Source organism: Barbus barbus, assembly GCF_936440315.1.
Source record: "Barbus barbus genome assembly, chromosome: 48".
Taxonomy (NCBI): domain Eukaryota; kingdom Metazoa; phylum Chordata; class Actinopteri; order Cypriniformes; family Cyprinidae; genus Barbus; species Barbus barbus.
The window spans coordinates 5,835,070-5,854,291 of record NC_136726.1 but is presented as its reverse complement, the minus strand read 5'-3'; the positions used below and the strand labels follow the sequence as shown (position 1 = coordinate 5,854,291).

Here is a 19,222-nt window from a genome sequence, read left to right as displayed (position 1 = left end):
TGATAATATTGTAAATACAATTCAACATTGATAATAATCAGAAATGTTTTTTGAGCAGTAAGGTTAAGTCGTTAAGTCGTGATGTATTGTCAAGTATGGTGACCCATACTCGAAATTGGTGCTCTGCGTTTAACCCATCCAAGTGGCACACACACAGCAGTGAGTAGTGAACAAATGCACACACACACACACCGTGAACACACACCCGGAGCAGTGGGCAGCCATGCTGCGGCGCCCGGGGAGCAGTTGGGGGTTCGGTGCCTTGCTCAAGGGCACCTCAGTCGTGGTATTGAGGGTGGAGAGAGCGCTGGACATTCACTCCCCCCACCTACAATTCCTGCCGGCCGGGGACTCGAACCCGCAACCTTTCGATTACGAGTCCGACTCTAACCATTAGGCCACGACTTCCCCACAAATCAGCATATTAGGATGGTTTCTGAAGGATCATGTGAAACAGAAGAATGGAGTAAATGATGCTGAAAATACAGCTTTGATCTCAAGAATAAATTTCATTTTACAATATATGAAAATAGAGAACAATTTTAAATTAATATTTCACAATATTACCGTTACTGTATTTTTGAGCCAATAAATGCATAGGAGACAAAAAAAAAACTTTAAAAACATTTTTTTTTTTAAATCTTACGGATTCCAAACTTTTGAATGACCATCTTGTTTACTTTCTATTACCATGGTACCAGAACTTATATTTGTTTTCAGTCATTTCTGAATCTTTAGAGCTCAAGAGTTTTATTTATAACTGAACGTGTATCTGTATCTGAATTTCTAAATATATCTTGGTGCTGCTGCAATATTTATAACTTGTTTGCTGCTCTGACGAATGTAAATAGCCGAAGTGTAGCGCTTAAATGGAAACCAGTAGCTATCAAGGTTCCGGAATGAAAATTTAGATGCAGCTTTGATGGTTTGGTTTAGATGCACTATAGTTCAAGTAACAGCGATATGCAGTGTGCACTCAATCAGTCACCTACTAATTTTCTAAATATACAGAAGTAAAATCACCCTTATTGTACATGCATTGTTTTAAAAACTTTCACTGTGGATTTAATTAGAACGAGAACGGTAGTTCATCCCAAATGATAATTTTGGTTGTTCCAACCTTATGTACTTTATATACTGTTGTTTTTTTCCTGTGAAAAGTTAATGCAGCTCTATCTGTACAACAGTTTATAGTGACAATGTTAACACAAATAAATAAATATGTGGAGATAACCATTAGTAAGCCATTTGTAGTTTGACTTTCTGATAGGGATGTGCCGAAATTAAAATTCTTTGCCGAGGCCAAAGCTAAAACCAAACAAAATGAAACACAGGTGGAAGGCAGAATACCAAATCCCGAACATGCATTTTCCCCCATGCATTTTGCCAATTTTTTCACCATCGCATAAATTAAATAGCCAAAATGTGCTTTTTGCTATCCCGTCTTGCTTTTCAAAGAAAAAATCAATTACAAAACAACAATTTAAAAATATTTACTTAACACTGAATATTTTTTTAACATTATAGCAGACATTATACCAACAAAGCACAATTTAACTTAAACTTTTTAATTAAATAAAATAATACAATAAAATTGATAAAAGTAAAATATTTATTAAGTAAAATAATATTTTTTGGCCATTTTTTTGAGACTCCCTTCTTGAATCAGGCATGCAATTTTTACTGTACAAAAAAATGTGGCCTTGCTGAGCAGAAAAGTTTTGCTTTGTAAAAATTCATAAAAATGTTACTGAGCAACTGACGAGTAAAACGGTTTCAGTGCAGATTTTCTTCGCTCTTTGGAGTTTGAACCGTGGCGCCGTGAGTTTGTGCAGCGCTTTAATGCATGCAATCCGTGCGTGTATTAGAAAACAACATTCTGCAGTTTATTTACTAATTGTTTAAGGCCATTTTGCTATTTCAGTCATCATACAGTAGCCAGCAACAATCACCCCTTCCTCGTCTCATCGAAGACATGCGATGCAGTACTTAACAGTCTCTCGCTGTTGGTACTTGTAATGATTTTTGCCTCTTTCTCTGACAGTTTTAAATGCTTCCACACTGCCGTCATGTTTGCTGCATTAGTGTGCGCCTCTATTTGCATCACGTCATTGTTCAGTACAATTTATTTGGTATTTTTACTTTTTTTTTTTTTTTTTTGCTTTTTTCGGCCGAATTTCGGTTGCCGAACATTCGGTGCATCCCTACTTTCTGAGTATATTTCTATATTTACTCCACTTGTTTGAGCAGTGTCAGGAGTTTGGGGTGGGACCAATGGCAGATAGGGGAGTGTTTGGGATTTATTTTTATTTTTTACGATTCCGGTGCGGCTGATGCAAAAACAAAAAAAATGTTTTAATGCTGTTGCAGAAAATGAAGGAACAAGCCAAGAAGTATTCAACAGAAATTAAGCAGATTGATCTGGATGTCAACAGGACCTTCAGAAACCATATCATGTTCATGGAACGCTTTGGGGTCAAGTAAGATATTTCACAAATTCCTGCATACACAAGCCCTTCTTATCTTCATTTGACTCTAGGTTTGTTTGGCAAGCAGACTTTGAGTCAAAATAATATAAAGAGTTTCGAGTTGAGATGGTTCTGAAATGAAGTGATCAGACCTTGTAAACTTAACCAAAACAAGAGCTACTTCCTCTTTGTGACCTGAGTTTTTGTTCGACTTCCTGTTACTGTGAGCAGCCTCACAGGAAATGACACAACCGGTGACTCGTTACCACTATGCCTAGAATAAATATATACTTTGATGTTGTCCATAACAACTAAAGTTCTCCCACGGTGTCATGAGAAAAAAAAACAAAAAAAAGATTTCCTTTTGTACAGGACAATCATAAAGATCTACTTGGGATTGTATATCCTCTTAAAAATGGACAGACGTCAGAAACATTTAGGTTATTTGTCTGTTTTTAAACCGCCAATTTGACAGCAAATGAGTACATGATTATTTTTTTTTTTTTTACAAAATGTCAACCAGATGCCCCTCATTTAATAGTGTCATCCCACTTGCTTAACAAATTGAAAGAGGCTTGTAGACCAAAGTGCATGAAGAGGTTTCAGCCATGTGGTTTGCATGGGCAGCACACCCAGAAGAGACGTAGATCAACCACCAGCCTCTCTGCATAGGGTATCTGGCGGATGGAAGCTCTGAGCAATGACTTCTACACTTATATTAGCGCTGCACAGCTAATAAGAGGAACACATCTGTTGTTTGTGTTTGCGTTGCTCTTAAATTAGTTTCTACAACACGCAAGTCACAATTCTGCTTTCCTCTGGTCTGTTATGAAGGGTTTCTCAATCTTCTCAAATCTGCAGACGTTATGAATTATTAACGTGCATTTCCTGATTATGCATGAATGGACTCTTACTGCTACTGTGAGCTGGTTTCTCTGCTGATTTGGGTTGGACCCTCAGTGCTTTTTGGACAAAATGTTGTTGGGTTAATGACAAAGATGGATCCATTATAGGAAAAAAAGGACAAATTTTTAACCGTTTTAATCTCTGAATTCATGTTGGGTTCGTATATTTTTGAAAAAGATTACAGATTTTTAGCCAAAATATATTTATTTATTGACTCATTAGTGATCAAAGATGTACTACATAAATAGCATTTGTTTCGTAATTTCTGTTGGCATAAACAACATTAGCATGAATATCGTGAAGTTGTCTTGCCATCTCATGAAAAGATACAATTAATCTGACCCTTTTTAAAGAGACCTTGCCGACTTGCCACGAGTTATACCACACTGTTTTCACAAATAATTTTTTAAAATATTAATATTATTATTATTAATATTTCTTATGACATCTAAAAGTTGGAAAAACTACTTAATAGACAAATCGTTTATTGTGTAAAAAGTCACAATTGCCTTTTTTTATTCATTAGCAAGCAAGCTTCCATAGTATTACAATGATTATACCATCTTTGACATTATGCGCTTACAAAAAAAATCATAAAATAGTGTAATTTAGAAATTGAAAACAACTTTTTTATAGAGTCTCATTCAAGATTCAAGTGGGCTTTTAATGTATTTCTCAATAAATTACTAGATCCAGTCACAGACATATTAGCGTCATGTCATTGACCTGGTTACTGCATACACTGAAATCCTAATTATAGCCATCATGTAATATATTGGAAACAGTTTGTTTGACCTGTGTTTTTTGTCCTTTACAGGCAGCAAGCCCTGTTCCATGTGCTGGCAGCGTATTCGGTCTACAACACGGTAAGAGACCGATGGAGTTTGGATGTTTGTGTGTAAATGTGTTATGTAACTCAGAACGGCATGTGCTGGATGAACCAGGGCAGAGGGGAAGAAGGGCCGTCCGGTGTCCCACCCTGTCAACACACACGCACAATTACTGCACTAATGGGGACTTCCCATCGACTTCTATTGTTCTTACGTTAAGCTAAATATAATGACTATAGACCTTAACCCGAAAATAAAACTTGTATTTGTATCAGTGAATAAAGACATGGCTGCATGCCAATTTGAATACCATCTGTACTGTATAAAAGGTTAAGATTAGGATAATTGTGTCAAGTTAAAAATAGTAGGTACTATAAACCCGGATGATAGACTGTGCATGTGTGGTTTTTGAGTTAAATTGCCCATAATACCTTTTGTTTGTAAATGTATGTGCTTAAAGTTAATAATGGAATAAACTTAAAGCTAGAATGGATTACACGTCTTTTAAAACTTGGTTGTAAAACACTAGGCATCATACACTTGGCGACTTTGTAAATAGTTACAGAGAAAATCTGGGCATTATACACTAAACGACTGAAGATCTTTCACAAAATACCAAACTTCAAGTCTTTCTGAACACAGACTCGCACAGAAACATGTGCCTCATTGCAAGGAAACAAATAAAAACAATGCATGTATTAGAATATCCATCAACTAGATGGAATCATAGTCTGTTTCTGACTAGCCTTTTTCTTCGAGACTAGTCATAACGTTTTTTAATAAAGTTAAGAAAAGGTAGATTGGTCTTATTTGTATTGGAAAAGTAAGACTTATAACCCCTTGGCAAATGCTAGTTGGTACAAGACAGTCATGGTGGCTAAGTTTATGAAATTGTCCTCAGTTTGACCTGACTGGAAGACCAGCAAACCATCATAGGCCTTCTCTAACATTATTGATAAGAATATTGATTTCATTCAACACTTTCAATATTCACAGAATATTACACTTCTCAAAACAGCAAAACTGCACTATTTAATCCTATACTTGTTTATGCTGTATCTTTGCCTGTTGGAGTATTGTGCAATAGACTAATGCTTATTGTTAGCTTGGCAACATGCTAACTTCAAACTGTTGAAAATTGCAAGTTGAATTTACTGTGGAGATTTGTGTGTGCTGCCTATAGTAAATCATCACTTATGAGATTTCATCAATGGCTTAATATGCTGCTTTAGAAGTTAGCTGCCTATATAGGCAGTAGACAGCGAGGCAGCTCACTAGGTTTGGAAACAATATGCCTAGTGTGCGCAGTATCTGGTTTGGAGACAGACTAATCCAGAGACAGTGACTCTGATGTTGCCCACTGGTTATGGGTGACCAGGGTCTTTTAGACAGTAACAGAGGCCATCTGTCCAGTGCTAATTGCATGATATGCTATTTAATTTATTTATTGGGAACCTACTGGGAATTAACCCTAAACATAGGTGATATAGAAGATGGACAAGACAAATGGAAGAGATGTTTTTTTTTTTATAATAGTTTGACAGGATGTTTGTCAAAACCGCTGGGACACATGCACATAAATTTCATTGTTTGTAAAAAAAAGGAGTGTGTCGGTCTCAAAGAGACGGGAAATGGTACCATATTCCTTTTCCTTCCTGATGTTGTCTAGTAGAAAGTGGGTCAACTGGGCAAGAGGAGGGCGATGGAGGGGGGAAGGAGAGATTGAGTGAGCGAGAGAGATGGAGAGAAGCAGGGGACTTTGAATTTTACCACTTTCATCTTATATTCTTTTTCTTGACAAGAAAAGTACTGAAGTTATTGTTTTGTAATTGGTGAAACCAGCACTATTAATCCTTCGGCCATTCTTTATTTATATCTGAATGTTGAGTAGTTTGTGAAAATGTGTACTTAGTCTATCTGGTTATGTGGTTTTGTGTAGGAGGTGAGCTACTGTCAGGGCATGAGTCAGATCGCTGCCATTCTGCTCATGTACATGAATGAGGAAGATGCATTCTGGGCCTTATCACAGCTACTGACCAATCAGAAACATGCCATGCATGGTGAGTAATTCTCTCTCACTCTGTGTAGATGAATAGATATCTTTGTTTTTGTAGTACACTCTGTAATTGGTGATACATCTCTGTCTTCTTCTGTGGATTCTTAAAGGATTCTTCATCCCAGGGTTTCCCAAACTCCTACGTTTTCAGGTTCATCATGATCAAATACTGTCCAAACTCCTTCCCAAACTCAGGAAACACTTGGTTAGATTTCTTATTTTAACCTCAGGTTGTTTGACTTTAACAAAATATAAACACTTTCTCAGTTTTTCCAATGTTTTCTTCAACTCAGGATAAGGAACAGATGTCCACTGGTATCTACACAACCAAATGGTTCCTTCAGTGTTTTATTGACAGGGTGAGGCATCATTTTCATTTTCACTGTTTTTATATCACTAGTAAAAGGTCTCAATTAAATCATAATGAAATATAAAATGTTACAAACATTCACTTTGTCCTGTATGAATATAAGAGACAGGTCTGTCCGAACTGGTTTTCCAGTCCCTGACAAAAGTGCCACAATGCAACCTCAACAAATCAATGTTGGATCCTTGTACTCTCCAAAAATTGCAAATATTGTATATTTAGGGATTAAGCAGCTTGTCACTGGAGAAGTACCCTTAAAGAGACATCTTTGTAGCTTATTTACCCCTAAAATGTTCATAGTGGTACTGTAAGGACACCTATTACTACTCTAAAATATGGACCTTTTAGGTGTAGGTAAATTATGAAATTGTGCTCTTTCTGGACCACCTCGCTTTGATCCAGTCCAAGCCTTGGACAGAAGGTTTTGTTTACCACCCTATCAGTGGCCTTGCCTCGACAGAACATAATTTTTCACCAGTCGAATCCAAATAGAGTCCAAATTTTGCTACTTAGAATTACGTTATTCGCATACAGTGAGTTTTCATGTGAAAAAGACTGGAAACATCATCTGCTAAAAGTTTCATATGGTTGGGCTGAACCCTTTAGAGAATCCTGAGTCAATGTTTTATTCATATGGGAGCTCTGCTTAGCTGGTTGATGATTTGAGTCTGTTGTGTTTCTACTATATAGACACCCTTTACACTCACCCTGCGCCTTTGGGACATCTACATATTAGAAGGAGAAAAAGTTCTAACCGCCATGGCCTATACGCTCCTCAAATTGCACAAAAGTAAGTAAGAATCCCACTCTGGATCGCTGAAGACCAACATGAGCTGTCACCATGTCCAGTAGGTACAGCATAGAACCATATAGTGGTTAAAGATCAGGTTCCTGAAAGCTTGTAGGTGCAGATGCCACATAGGGTGATATATAAATTATCACCATTTCACCCTTGAGCAAGAAATTTAACTTAGGGTTATTCAAGATACATTCACTGGATTAAGTGTATTGCCATTCATTTGGGATAGAAGCGTCAACTAATTGACTAGGAAGTAATTTTCTATGGTTATACATTTTAAAGGGGAGTTTCTGGTAAAATGTTAAAACTGTTTAAACTGGGCCGTAGCGCTCAAAACCTGTTGTGGTTGTAAATCAGCTGCCTAGATTTCTATCAGCCAGAAGTTCTTTAATATTCATGTTTGGGTAGTGTAGATGAGTTTAATTAGAAGCTTATTAAGTCTAAAGCCTAATTCTTTTCCTGTCAGAGCATCTTCTGAAGATGTGTCTGGAGGACCTGAGGGAGTTCCTGCAGGAGCGTATTGTTTCTTCCTTCAGCATGAGCGATGATGCAGTTATTGAGCACCTACAGTCGTCTATGTCAGAACTCCGCAGGATGAAGCTTGACCTCCCTCCTCCAGGTAAAATACAGAATGTGTTTTCTTGTAAATGAGAACATTCTGAGCAAATACCAGAGAGAATAATTAAAGGGGTTAGTTCACCCAAAAATGAAATTTACCCTGTTATTTACTCACCCTCAAACCATCCTCTGTGTATATGACTTTCTTCTTTCGGACAAATACAATTGGAGTTATATTAAAAATTGTCCTGGCACTTTTAAGCTCTATCATTGCAGTAAGCGGGTGTTTGTTACACAGTCCAAAACACGTAAAATAAAGTGTGCGAATCCATAAAAAAAAAAAGCCTCACAAGGCCCCGGGGGATGAATAAAGGCCTCCTGTTGCGAATCCATGCGTTTTTGTAAGAAAAATATCCATATTTCAAATGTAATCTACATCTCTCTCTCACTTCATCTAACTGTCATAAGCGGCGGATGACGTAAGACATCGGCGTTGCATGATTAGTGACGAATGAGGAGAGAAAACAAAACAAAACGCCGGTCACGAATTAGAAGCACAAAACGACGATTAAAGATTAATGAAAAATGACGGAGGATTTCAATATAAGCCAAAAGGAGACTGGTTTTCCTTTGGTAAAGTAAGGAAACTCTGCTTCCTTTGCTCCTGTAAACAAATGTTGGTTTTTGCGAGACTCAAACGTGCATGCACTGCGCCGGCGTCCTACGTCATCCGCCGAAAAGACAGTCTCTCATGAACACGTGTATGACAGATAGTAGAAGTTACTCGAAACTGTTTATATCGTTTTAGATGAGTATTTTTATTTTATTTTTATTTTATAACGCATCGATTCACTACAGGAGGCCTTTATTCTTTATTATGGAGTCTGCAAAGTGTGGACCAACTCTGGTCCCGAGGTCCACTTTCCTGCAGAGTTTAGCCCCAATCCTAATAACACACTAACAAATGAGCTAATCAAGGTCTTCTTGATTATTACAAAGTTGCAGGTACGTGTGTTTAATCCAGGTTGGAGCTAAACTCTGCAGGAAAGTGGATCTTGAGGTCCAGAGTTGATGACCCCTGCTATAATGTAACATTAAGACCCATATGGCCAACTCAACAACAAAAATGGTCCTTGATTAAAAGAGTGTTCTTTGCTGAACCTTGAAAGAAACTTTCTTCTAAAGAGTGTACTGTGGATTTATGCAGTTCTAGACTGTTATAACAACTCTCATTTCTGGGTTTGACTTGTAGCCAAGAGAGATGAGTTCCCAAAGATACCCCTGGGCGAGGAGCGTCCAATGATTCTGCTTCCAGTAATCAAGACTGAGTGCGTACCCTTACCACCATCAGCATACAACAGTCAAACCTCAACCAAGCTTCAGACGGAAGACACCACCACCCACAAGCAGAGCAAAGAAAAACACATCCCTACCATTACCTCATCTTCCCCTCTTTCAAAGCACACCCACTCAACTTCCACCTCTTTACTGTCACAACCTACACCTGAAGAACCAGGGACCACGGTGAAGAATGAAGACAGTGCACCTGTGCAAAGACCAGATCATCTACTACACCCAGAATCTGCACTGTTTTCAGCAGAGACTCTATCGTTGAAGAATGAATGTGTTAGTAGACCCCTATCAGCGGTGTCTGAAGATTGGCCTCCTCCGTACCAGCCACCCATAACAGATTCTTCCAGTCTCCACTCTTTGAATTTCCAAGAATTACCTCCTCCACCTCTTCCCTGTACCGAAGAAGGGGTCGAGCTTTCACCTTCAGAAGAGGATGTCCTATTCTGCCTTCCTCCACCTCCACCACCAATTACCCAACCTTTGGATCTCATCTTAGAAGATCCATCTTCGTCACCTTCCTCGTATAGATCCTATCGGCAGCTAAGCAAGTTTCCGGTCAACCTGTATGTCCCGCCGTCATCAGGTGACCGGAGACCGTCCAACACCTCGCATTACGACAACCTCTCGGAAGAGGAGGATCTGTCTGTGGAGATGCTGCTGGAGATGGCGGCCACATTGCCGCCAAACCCAAACTTGGGTCTCATGAACACCACCCTTCCCTTTCCCCCAGAAGATGCCATGTCTCTTCCTCTACCACCCCCATCTATGTTCTTCTACACGCCTGACTCTTCACCACTCCCTCCACGCATTGAGGAGGCAAACAGTTGGATGAGTCCAGACTGCATTTTTCCCCAACCTCCTTCTGACTTTGCAGATAAACCCAACCTCGTATCTTCAGTCTCATGCAATCAGGTGGTTCCAAACCAGACTGAACAAGATAGGACTCGGTCACAGCTCCCAAGACTACCGCCCAAAAAATCCCGACCCACAAACCTCTCTCCTGTACACTCTGATTCAGACTTCTATCCAATGCATGTTTCAAGTCATTAGTTGCTGGAGTCACATTTAAGTAGTGTGAACTGAAGGCATGTTTCCGTCGTTTGGACTTTTGTGCTTCGATGATATCAAGTGAACATTTTTCAATCTTATAGGTGTTGCAAATATTTCCTATGTTGCAATGCGTGTTATATATGACAGATCTAAACAGGATGCTAGAATGTGTGTTTTATCAGTGTACCATGCAAATTTTATGTACTGGAATCCCCTTTTCTAAGGTGAAGCATCTATAGTTGTAGCAGTTATCTGAATAACCATTTAGCTAATGGAGCAACCAGTTATTATATCTTTACTATGTTTAGTATTTGAGTTACTGATATTTCCACTGGTCACCACAGAAAACGTGCCAGTCACCATTATTTTGTGTTTTCTGGGAGATATTATGTCCCACGCAATTAGATCAGTTGTTATTTCTTTGTTTTATTGGTTGGTGCAATTTTGTTTTCTTTAAGTTTCTTTTAGGTTTTATTATGAAAATGCATCTAACGATGCACATTAAATATGAAGATGTTGTGGAAATGTAAATAAGGATCTTTCCACACTGACATAAGTTCCCTGATTTCATTGAAAAATGCCCTTTCAGTGGTCTCAGATTTGCTCAAAAAAGAAATTCCTCTAACTGTAAACCTTAGTGCTGTGTACTGCCCTCTCGCACCATCTTGTGGAAGATAACGAAGCACAGCTTGGTCAAAAATTATATACTGGGAATAACAGCCACCACACTGAATGTTAAAATGAAGAAACTGTATATTCAAGGTCATTTTATGGCTTTGTGTAATTGTAAATAGAACAGGTTTGATTTGCACTTTTTTTGTTTGTATTAAGAGCTTATATTTAATTGCATTTATATTATGCTTCTCAGGTTAAATGGTCTTGATGTTCAGTATGTTGAAACCTAGTTTAATGTTTGAACTATTTGAACTCCATGCTCATTTGATATTTTTTTTTTTTTTTTGATTTCCTTGTTGCAACAATGAGACAATACATAAAGTGGAGTGTTTATTTTAATATTTACATTATTGCTGTTGTCAATTCTAATTTCACATTCAGAGGTATATTTCTTTATAAATTAATATAAATTCACTTGCATGAAAGCACATCAGTAACCCATGCCCTTTAATTGATTTAAAAGCAAACCTACATCACAGATCTACCTGATTGGTAACAGCATTTAACAATCACTTGAAGCCATTCATTTTACCTTTCTACCATAATTTAACCTTCATAAAGGCACCAATGATGCATTATTCTCACAGATAACCACTTATAAGTCATATAACAAACAGGATTGCATATACATAGATTGTATTGTAAACAAGTGCAATAATAATATGCATAATGCTTCACAGGAAGCCAAGAGAAAGTCTTCAGTGCTATTGCTGTCAGATGGAGGACTGTCACTTCACAGGGGCTGCTGTGAGAATATAAGATAAGCAAGTATTGCAGGAAGGACTAAAGTGCATCTTTACCTTCCGTGAGAAATTGATAGTGTGTCTTAAAGCTGCGACTGTAACAGAGCTTGCAGAGAAAATGCACCGCTTGTAGCGGAGATGCGGTTTCATCTAGTACCCAAGTTACAATCTCAGCTGCATGAAGAGGTTGACCTGACACGCCACACTCTCCCTCAGCTTCATTTCATCCTCTGAACCCATGGCCACCCCTGGTAATCGGGTAGAGCCGTTTTCCCCGAGGACGCAAGGCAAGCTGAGGAACACTTTGGAACCGATTCCACCCCAACCCTGAAAGAAGGAAATGCACACATGTTGGAGACAACAGAGGCTTGCATTTAGATGATCTCAAAATCAAAATGGTTTAAGTTACAAAAAGTGTTTTATTTTCACAACCTCTTTGATATGTTCATGTCTGTTTCAGTGGCTCCTATGCTATTACTGATTTAAAGGGTTTGCATTTATAAAATTTGATTGTCAATCTAGACATTTTAATCTAAAATTTCAAAATCTTTTCAAATGTTAGTTGCATTTTAATGCTTTAACTCAACTGTCTGCTCTTTTTTACCCATCAAATATTTTATTAATCATCATTTGAAAGCTTAAACACTCCAAATTCATCCTCTGAAAACCGTTTTAAAGTCTAACATTGTGTTACAATAGAAATGATACTATAAATATTATAACAGGCTCCTCCCCCTAGTCAAGTGTAATATTACAAAGTTTACTATTTTACAATCAAGTCTTTCTATAATCATAAAAATATCATTGGAAATGTCTGAGGCTCAAGGTTCCATATTTGGTGGTTATTTTGTGACGAGTAATATTTTGACAGAAATCTATACATATTAAATAAATCAATGTAGTTTGGGTGTCACCCAGTGGTTATTTTTGGTATAATGCCTAAATACAACTTTATAGGATACAAAATTTTTGTTATAACAACTTCAGATTTGGCATAACTTTAAACATATGGAATTCATTTTATAGTAATTGTAGATTCAAAAAAAAAAAGATATATATATATATATATATAAATAAATACAGTACATTTATATTACAGTAAACTAACTTCTAGATCAGTGGTTCCCAACCTATTTTTGGGGGAACTATTCATTTAACGTTAACAAAACGCAAAGAGAAAAATCCCTCGCTATTCTTGACTGAAAAACTTTTAATACAGTTGCTTTATGAATCAGTCTATATAGTGTTTTATTTTTATACTTGTTCATACAGTTTCTTGAATGCTCTGCTAAATACACCTATTGTACCTGAAAATAAAGCACTGTTTGTTTTATTTGTATATTATGTGTATTTATAATGTGTATCTTTGTTCTTATTTTTTAATAAGAAAGAAATGATGACAAAGATTTTTATCTTCGCCCACTTTGGCCTGTTTCCTGTTATTGTTCAAATCGACGCAAAAGTCAGACCAAATTGTTAATGCACATTTGTAAATTTAACCGGTTGATAAAAATGACCTAATGTTCTAAAAATTAGATTAAATAATATAATCATTCATCATTTTGGCTCATCTCTTTTCTTATAAATGGTTTTAAGTTTGAAATGTAAGGTTTATCATTTTAAAACTTATACATGTTATGGGGGTCCCCTGAAAAAAAGGTTGGGAACCACTGTTCTCGATCATCGTTTTAATACGTTCATTTTTCACTTCAGCAATAATGGACATTTTAATGTCTAAGTTTTTATTATTAACATAATATATTAAATTACTTTCAAGACATTTCAAGAACTATGTTCTGTGATAAAGCAACAACAACAACATTTACATGTTGCGATGTTGTCTGTTTATAAAAATTAATTTTATAACTTAATTTAAGTGATATTTGAATAGAAAATCACTTGAATTCATCCTGCGTTGCTCTGGCTGAGAAACACTCCTCTAAACACACATACTTACTGAATACATATTCTATAAACTTACCTCAGCCAGCGTTGTGACAGAGTGTATCTTCTTTTTGTCTGTTACAATGCTGTGAATAATGTCAGCAATGGACAACCCGACTGACCATGACCTCTGACCTCTGCCTTTGAGCATCTCTAACGCCCTGAGAACATATCAAACAGTTCACAATTCATAATGCAGTAACAAATCTCAAACTAACAATTCATTCTTTGAAATATGAAAAATATCTGGATGCTGATCATTTAAACCCATACCTGTCCATTAATGGTTTGGTGGAGTTGGACACTGGACTTAACGCTTGTAGCTGGTCAGTTCCCGGCTCCATATTACCCCACAATGCCACTGGTACACAAGCAGAGAGAGCCGTCACATTTCATGTTTAAACCCAGACTCTGACCTCAGAACATGAATGCACACTTGAGCCGCAAATATTTAGATCAGCTCTCAAAAGAATAAAACAAAGGTATTTCTGAGGTATTTGTCCATTTGTACTCCATATTAAGCACCCGCTCAATCATAAACAGTGTGACAAAACATTGTAAAAGCACTTAAAGTGCCTTAATATATTTAAAACAGTAATATTAAAAGATCAAATTCGGTAATCACCACATTAATGAAGCATAGTTTACACAGGCACGCAGATGAGGCCGGAACATGAACGCAGTCCGTTAAACGGTTCAGTGTTTTCCGTTTAATGCTTGGAAACCATTTAATGTGAAACTTTGCACATTGCGTTTATGTTCTAGCTTCATCCTCTTGCCTGTACAAAATATACATCAATAAGGTGTCCACTGAATCTCGCCTTTTAATATCTGCATTTTACTATTATTACTTGATACGCAATCTGCGTAAAAATAGCTGGCGGTCAGTGGAGCAAAGCTTCGTTTTTCCCGTCATAAGGGTGACGTCATGTGAAAACTATCAATATGACCATGATACAAATTGTTAGCAATTTAACAACTTTTATCTAGAATGAAGGTCATTGCACACCGAGTCTGAAATTTCCGTCCAAATTTATTTTATTTTTTTCTCTATTGTACTTTTCTTCTTTGATAAAAAAAACAACCTTTCTACGTGTACTGCGTTAGGCTAACCGAGACTTCATAGCGCTTGCATGTTGTTGCTCTTTTGATGGCTTCTATTGTCCTCATTTGTAAGTCGTTTGGATACAAGCGTCTGCTAAATGACTAAATGTAAATATTCGCACGTTAAAAAATAACTACGACCTCATGTTGTGTCAAACACGTTTACACGCTGATATTCATGCATGTCACATTAAATGCCTAGAATTTATCGATTTAAGACTTTCTGCTCCTACTTTAAGACTTTGATTTGAGGAAGGGCAAATTAAGAGTTTAAGACCAGCAGGAACGGAGTTTGTTCAGATATTTGAATGTGCTTGTGATCGACTCACCCTTGTTCTCAGAGAGTTCTCCAATGACCCAGGCCTGCTTGCCTGTGCTATTCGCCACCAGTGAAATGTTGATGATATGAGACAGTCTCTCCGAGTCCAGATTACAGCCCACACCGATAACCTGAGTGGGCAGAAGATGACTCTGTCTCCAGGCAACATGTGTCATGATGTCCACTGTGGACAGAGAGGTCAAGAGGTCACATACATGGACTACAAAGCAAGACTTTGCTGTCTGTTCGATTTTAGATTGCTTATTAAATTGTGAAACATTCACTATAAGAACAGAACTATTAATAAAGGAAATAAATAGGGCCAATTCTGAATTCCTGTCGTCTTTAAGCAGAAGATGAGCGAGCAGATGATGAGTTTGTGTTTGCGAACCTGGTTGAGAGGCGATGAGCAGCACGGCTTTCGGGCTCAGCTGGGCGAGATGAGGGATGATGCCTCTGTACATGTCCACATTAGTCTGAACTACACTCAAATATGACTGCTCATCACTCCAGGCATTCGCTGTGATCACCACCACCTTAGAGTCTGCCGAGGCCGACAGGTCTATGACATGAAGAAGAAACACACCGTCACCAGCTGCTGTGTGTGAGAGCTTGAGTATGAGCTGCATATATGTAAAGACTTTGTGGTGACATCTGTATCTTCATCTGGGATCATATAGGCTATTATCATTAACAAAAACAAACTATTAAAATGTGACTTTTTTGCTTTAAAATAATTAGCTGAAATATATAAAAAATATATTCTCAAAAAAATCATCTGACTGTTAAGGCAACATTTATTAACTTCCTTTAAATTTAAGTACTAAATCTAACAAATAAATCATAAAACCTAGAATTTATTTATTTGTTTTGTCATTTTTACTACCTCTTTTTATAATATAACAAATTACAAAACACAAAATTCCTAAACTTTTAAATTTAATTAAAAAAAAAACTTAAAATAAAATGAAATTCTAAATATAAACAAACTATAATAATATATCTAATACATTACTATTAATCTTAAAATCATGGAGTGCTAAAATTAATATATTATTTCTAGAGTGTAATTTGGATATTAATGTAATTTTGATATAAAAAAATTCTTAAAAATTTTAAGAAAATAATAAATATTGTCTGTAATATTTTAATGAGAAACAGTGAAGTTACCACTAAATAAAATTAATATATATGTATATGCATATAAAATAGAAATATTAGATTAAAAACTAAAACTGAAATAAAAATAAAACAAAATCTAAATATAATTTTATATTATTGTAATCTAAATTTTTTAAAAATAAATAAGCAATTACTAAAAAATAAAAAAAATAAAAGTAAAAATATACAAATAAAAGCTAATTAACTGTATTAAAAAAACTGTATATAAATAATACTAAAATAACACTAATGGGAATTTGAAAATGTCTAAGTGTCATGAAAATGATCATCATAATGCAAAAAATAAATAAATAAAAATCTTCTTATGCACTGTATTGTTTCCTTTAATTTTGGGGTGAAATATGACCCAGACGTGGACATATATTGTGAGATTCACCCTTGATTAAGATTTAATAATTCAGAAGTAAACTTTCCATAGTAAAATTGAGGATATTTTGCAAGTGTGGTAATGTGTTAAAAGTGGTAAAGAAATGCACCTTTTGAGACCTCGACCTTTGGTAAACTGAAGATCTCCAAATCCATTGTGCCACTTTTGGTTGAACTCTCAGGCATGTCAATCAAAACCAGTTTATCAACACAGGCCTATGACGGAAAGTTTGACGTTACAGCTTGGCCAAAAAAAAAAAAAAAGCAATTTCATAGCCATAAGCTATTTCTAGCAAACAAAAGGCATATACGTAGTTACTTTTGCCATAATACTCAACACAGCAGCGATTGCCAAATCTCCTCCGCCAATCACTGAGACCTTAACCTCCTGATCAAGCGGATTTCCACCTATAAGAGCAATTGCAGATCAATTATGATCTGAATTCATTAAAGCAGTCCTCTACATGCGCAGCTGCATATTTTCATGTCCAACCTTCGTTAAGGGTGAGATTTGACACGTAGGCCAGCAGATTGTTGGGATCGTTGCCCTGTGCTGAAGATTTGGTGCCCAGTGGAGGTTCCTCCTCAAACTTAGTGATCATCTCTGCCAGGAGCCCGTTCACAGATGACTTTGGCTACAACACATTCATTTTTTTTACTATTATTTGTTTTATTTATACACTAACAAGTCACAAGTGTGCAATAATTCATATTTTTGCTCAACAAGGCTGCATTTATTTGATCAAAAATGCAGTAAATACAGCAATATTCTTAAATATTATAATAATTTAAAGTAACTGTTTTCTATGTAATTTATTCCTGTGATCAAAGCTGAATTTTCAGCATCATTACTCCAGTCTTCAGTGTCACATGATCCTTCAGAAATCATAATAATATACTGATTTGCTGCTTATTATAAGGTTCATATTATTTTTAAAGTTTAAAACTGTTTTTGCTACTTAATTGTTTTTGTGGAAATCATTCAGTTTTTGGAAAAGAATAAAAAAAATTTAAAGAAATTAATAATTGTATTCACATTATATTAATCACGTGACATCATAATGTTACAAAAGACTTCTATTTTGAATAAACACCGTTTTCAAAAAATATGGTTTCCACAAAAATATTAAGCTGCAAAAACTGGTTATAATTTTAATAATAAGAACTATTCATCATAATTAAGTACCAAAAGTAACATAACAATTGAGCAGAAAATCATCATATTAGAATTATTTCTGAAAAATTCAGTTCATAAACAAATTACATTTGAAAATATATTAAAACAGAAAATGTTTTTGCATTATTATTGTAATAATATTTAACAATATTGCTGTTTTTACTGTATTTTTAATCAAACAAATGCAGTCTTGGTGAGCATAAAAAAAGTTAATTTATATTTATCTATAAATAAAATAAAAAATATCTATAAAAATATGATTTAAATAAATTCACAATAAATGTATTACTTTTTTTAAATTCAATTTAATTAAACAATATTTTTGGAATTAGATAATCAATTAACTGAATCTAAACTATTTTGCATATGCTGTAAATCATTTCAATCAAGAAGGGCTTGAGGTTGTCTCACATGGTCCCAGTTGTGCAGGCCCGGCAGGTGTATTCTGCCCTTCGAGTCGACGTGTTTACCCTCCCGTATAAGCATGCTGGACGTGGGTCTCAGGAAGCAGATGGGAGGCGTGAAAGGAAAGGAATCCAAGAGCCACAGCAGGATGGGCAGGTTATAAGCACGCCCTGTGAATACATTACCACACACACACATAGAAATCAAGGCTCTTCTGAGCAATTACCAACTACGGTACTGTATTTCTAGCATGGTTCAAATAAACCAGACATGCATAGCGTCTCACCGTGATACCCGACTGGGATGTTACCAACCAGTTTGAGCAGATCCTTCTGGAAACTGTCACTAGATGCTGTAAAATACATTGCAAAAATGACTAAACAGAATTAAATGATCACAAATGATGCATACAATAATCTATATTATATAAAATCATAAGCTAATATATTTGATGCAGTATTTTAATATAAAATGGAAGGACTCTCTCTGGGTAAACCAGATTAATTAGTTTCATCATCAGAATGACTTACTGTATGTCCCAGATATTAATTTCATATCAGGATGAAGGCGAGACACTTTCTGTAGCTCTTCAATGGCAACATCACGAAATTTATACTGGTAAGAAAACAAATAATCCATATGTAAAGGCTGGGCAGTGAACAGTGACTCAACTTCTCAAACAGGTTTAACCAGTGTCTATCATCAGCATTAAAGTTCAGATTAGGAGAGCGAGCACGAGTTACTCACCTTAGAGATAACTTTCTTCACAGATTCCGAGTTTAAATCCATGATCTCTCTTTAATTAAACCAAGTTCGCTGAAACCGAGAATGCAGGTGCGGCTCAATCTCAGCCCGAGCAATGAAGTCAAACTTCCGCAAACACTTTCCAGCTGAGCGCGGTCGGTACGGCAAGCCGAGAG

The 19,222-nt window shown here is 36.3% G+C and overlaps 2 protein-coding genes across 2 annotated transcripts in view; one reads left to right on the top strand and one right to left on the bottom strand.

The window, feature by feature from the left end:
* Positions 1–11,491, top strand: part of LOC306866897 (uncharacterized protein) — a 21,433-nt gene extending 9,942 nt beyond the window's left edge. Inside the window, exons 7-14 of the mRNA XM_079412322.1 lie at positions 2,371–2,480; positions 4,192–4,240; positions 6,144–6,264; positions 6,371–6,465; positions 6,554–6,619; positions 7,318–7,417; positions 7,893–8,045; positions 9,237–11,491. Coding sequence (XP_079268448.1) covers positions 2,371–2,480; positions 4,192–4,240; positions 6,144–6,264; positions 6,371–6,465; positions 6,554–6,619; positions 7,318–7,417; positions 7,893–8,045; positions 9,237–10,387 — 1,845 coding nt within the window. The 3' untranslated portion in view covers positions 10,388–11,491. The remainder of the gene's footprint in view (positions 1–2,370; positions 2,481–4,191; positions 4,241–6,143; positions 6,265–6,370; positions 6,466–6,553; positions 6,620–7,317; positions 7,418–7,892; positions 8,046–9,236) is intronic.
* uevld (UEV and lactate/malate dehyrogenase domains) lies at positions 11,354–19,222 on the bottom strand. Its single transcript, XM_079412325.1, has 12 exons — positions 19,050–19,222; positions 18,833–18,917; positions 18,589–18,654; positions 18,309–18,472; positions 17,214–17,355; positions 17,040–17,128; positions 16,831–16,936; positions 15,564–15,734; positions 15,183–15,356; positions 14,023–14,110; positions 13,787–13,910; positions 11,354–12,132 (listed from the first exon to the last, which is right to left on the bottom strand). Exons 1-12 carry the CDS (start codon positions 19,089–19,091, stop codon positions 11,968–11,970), a joined length of 1,416 nt encoding a protein of 471 aa, XP_079268451.1. The 5' UTR covers positions 19,092–19,222; the 3' UTR covers positions 11,354–11,967.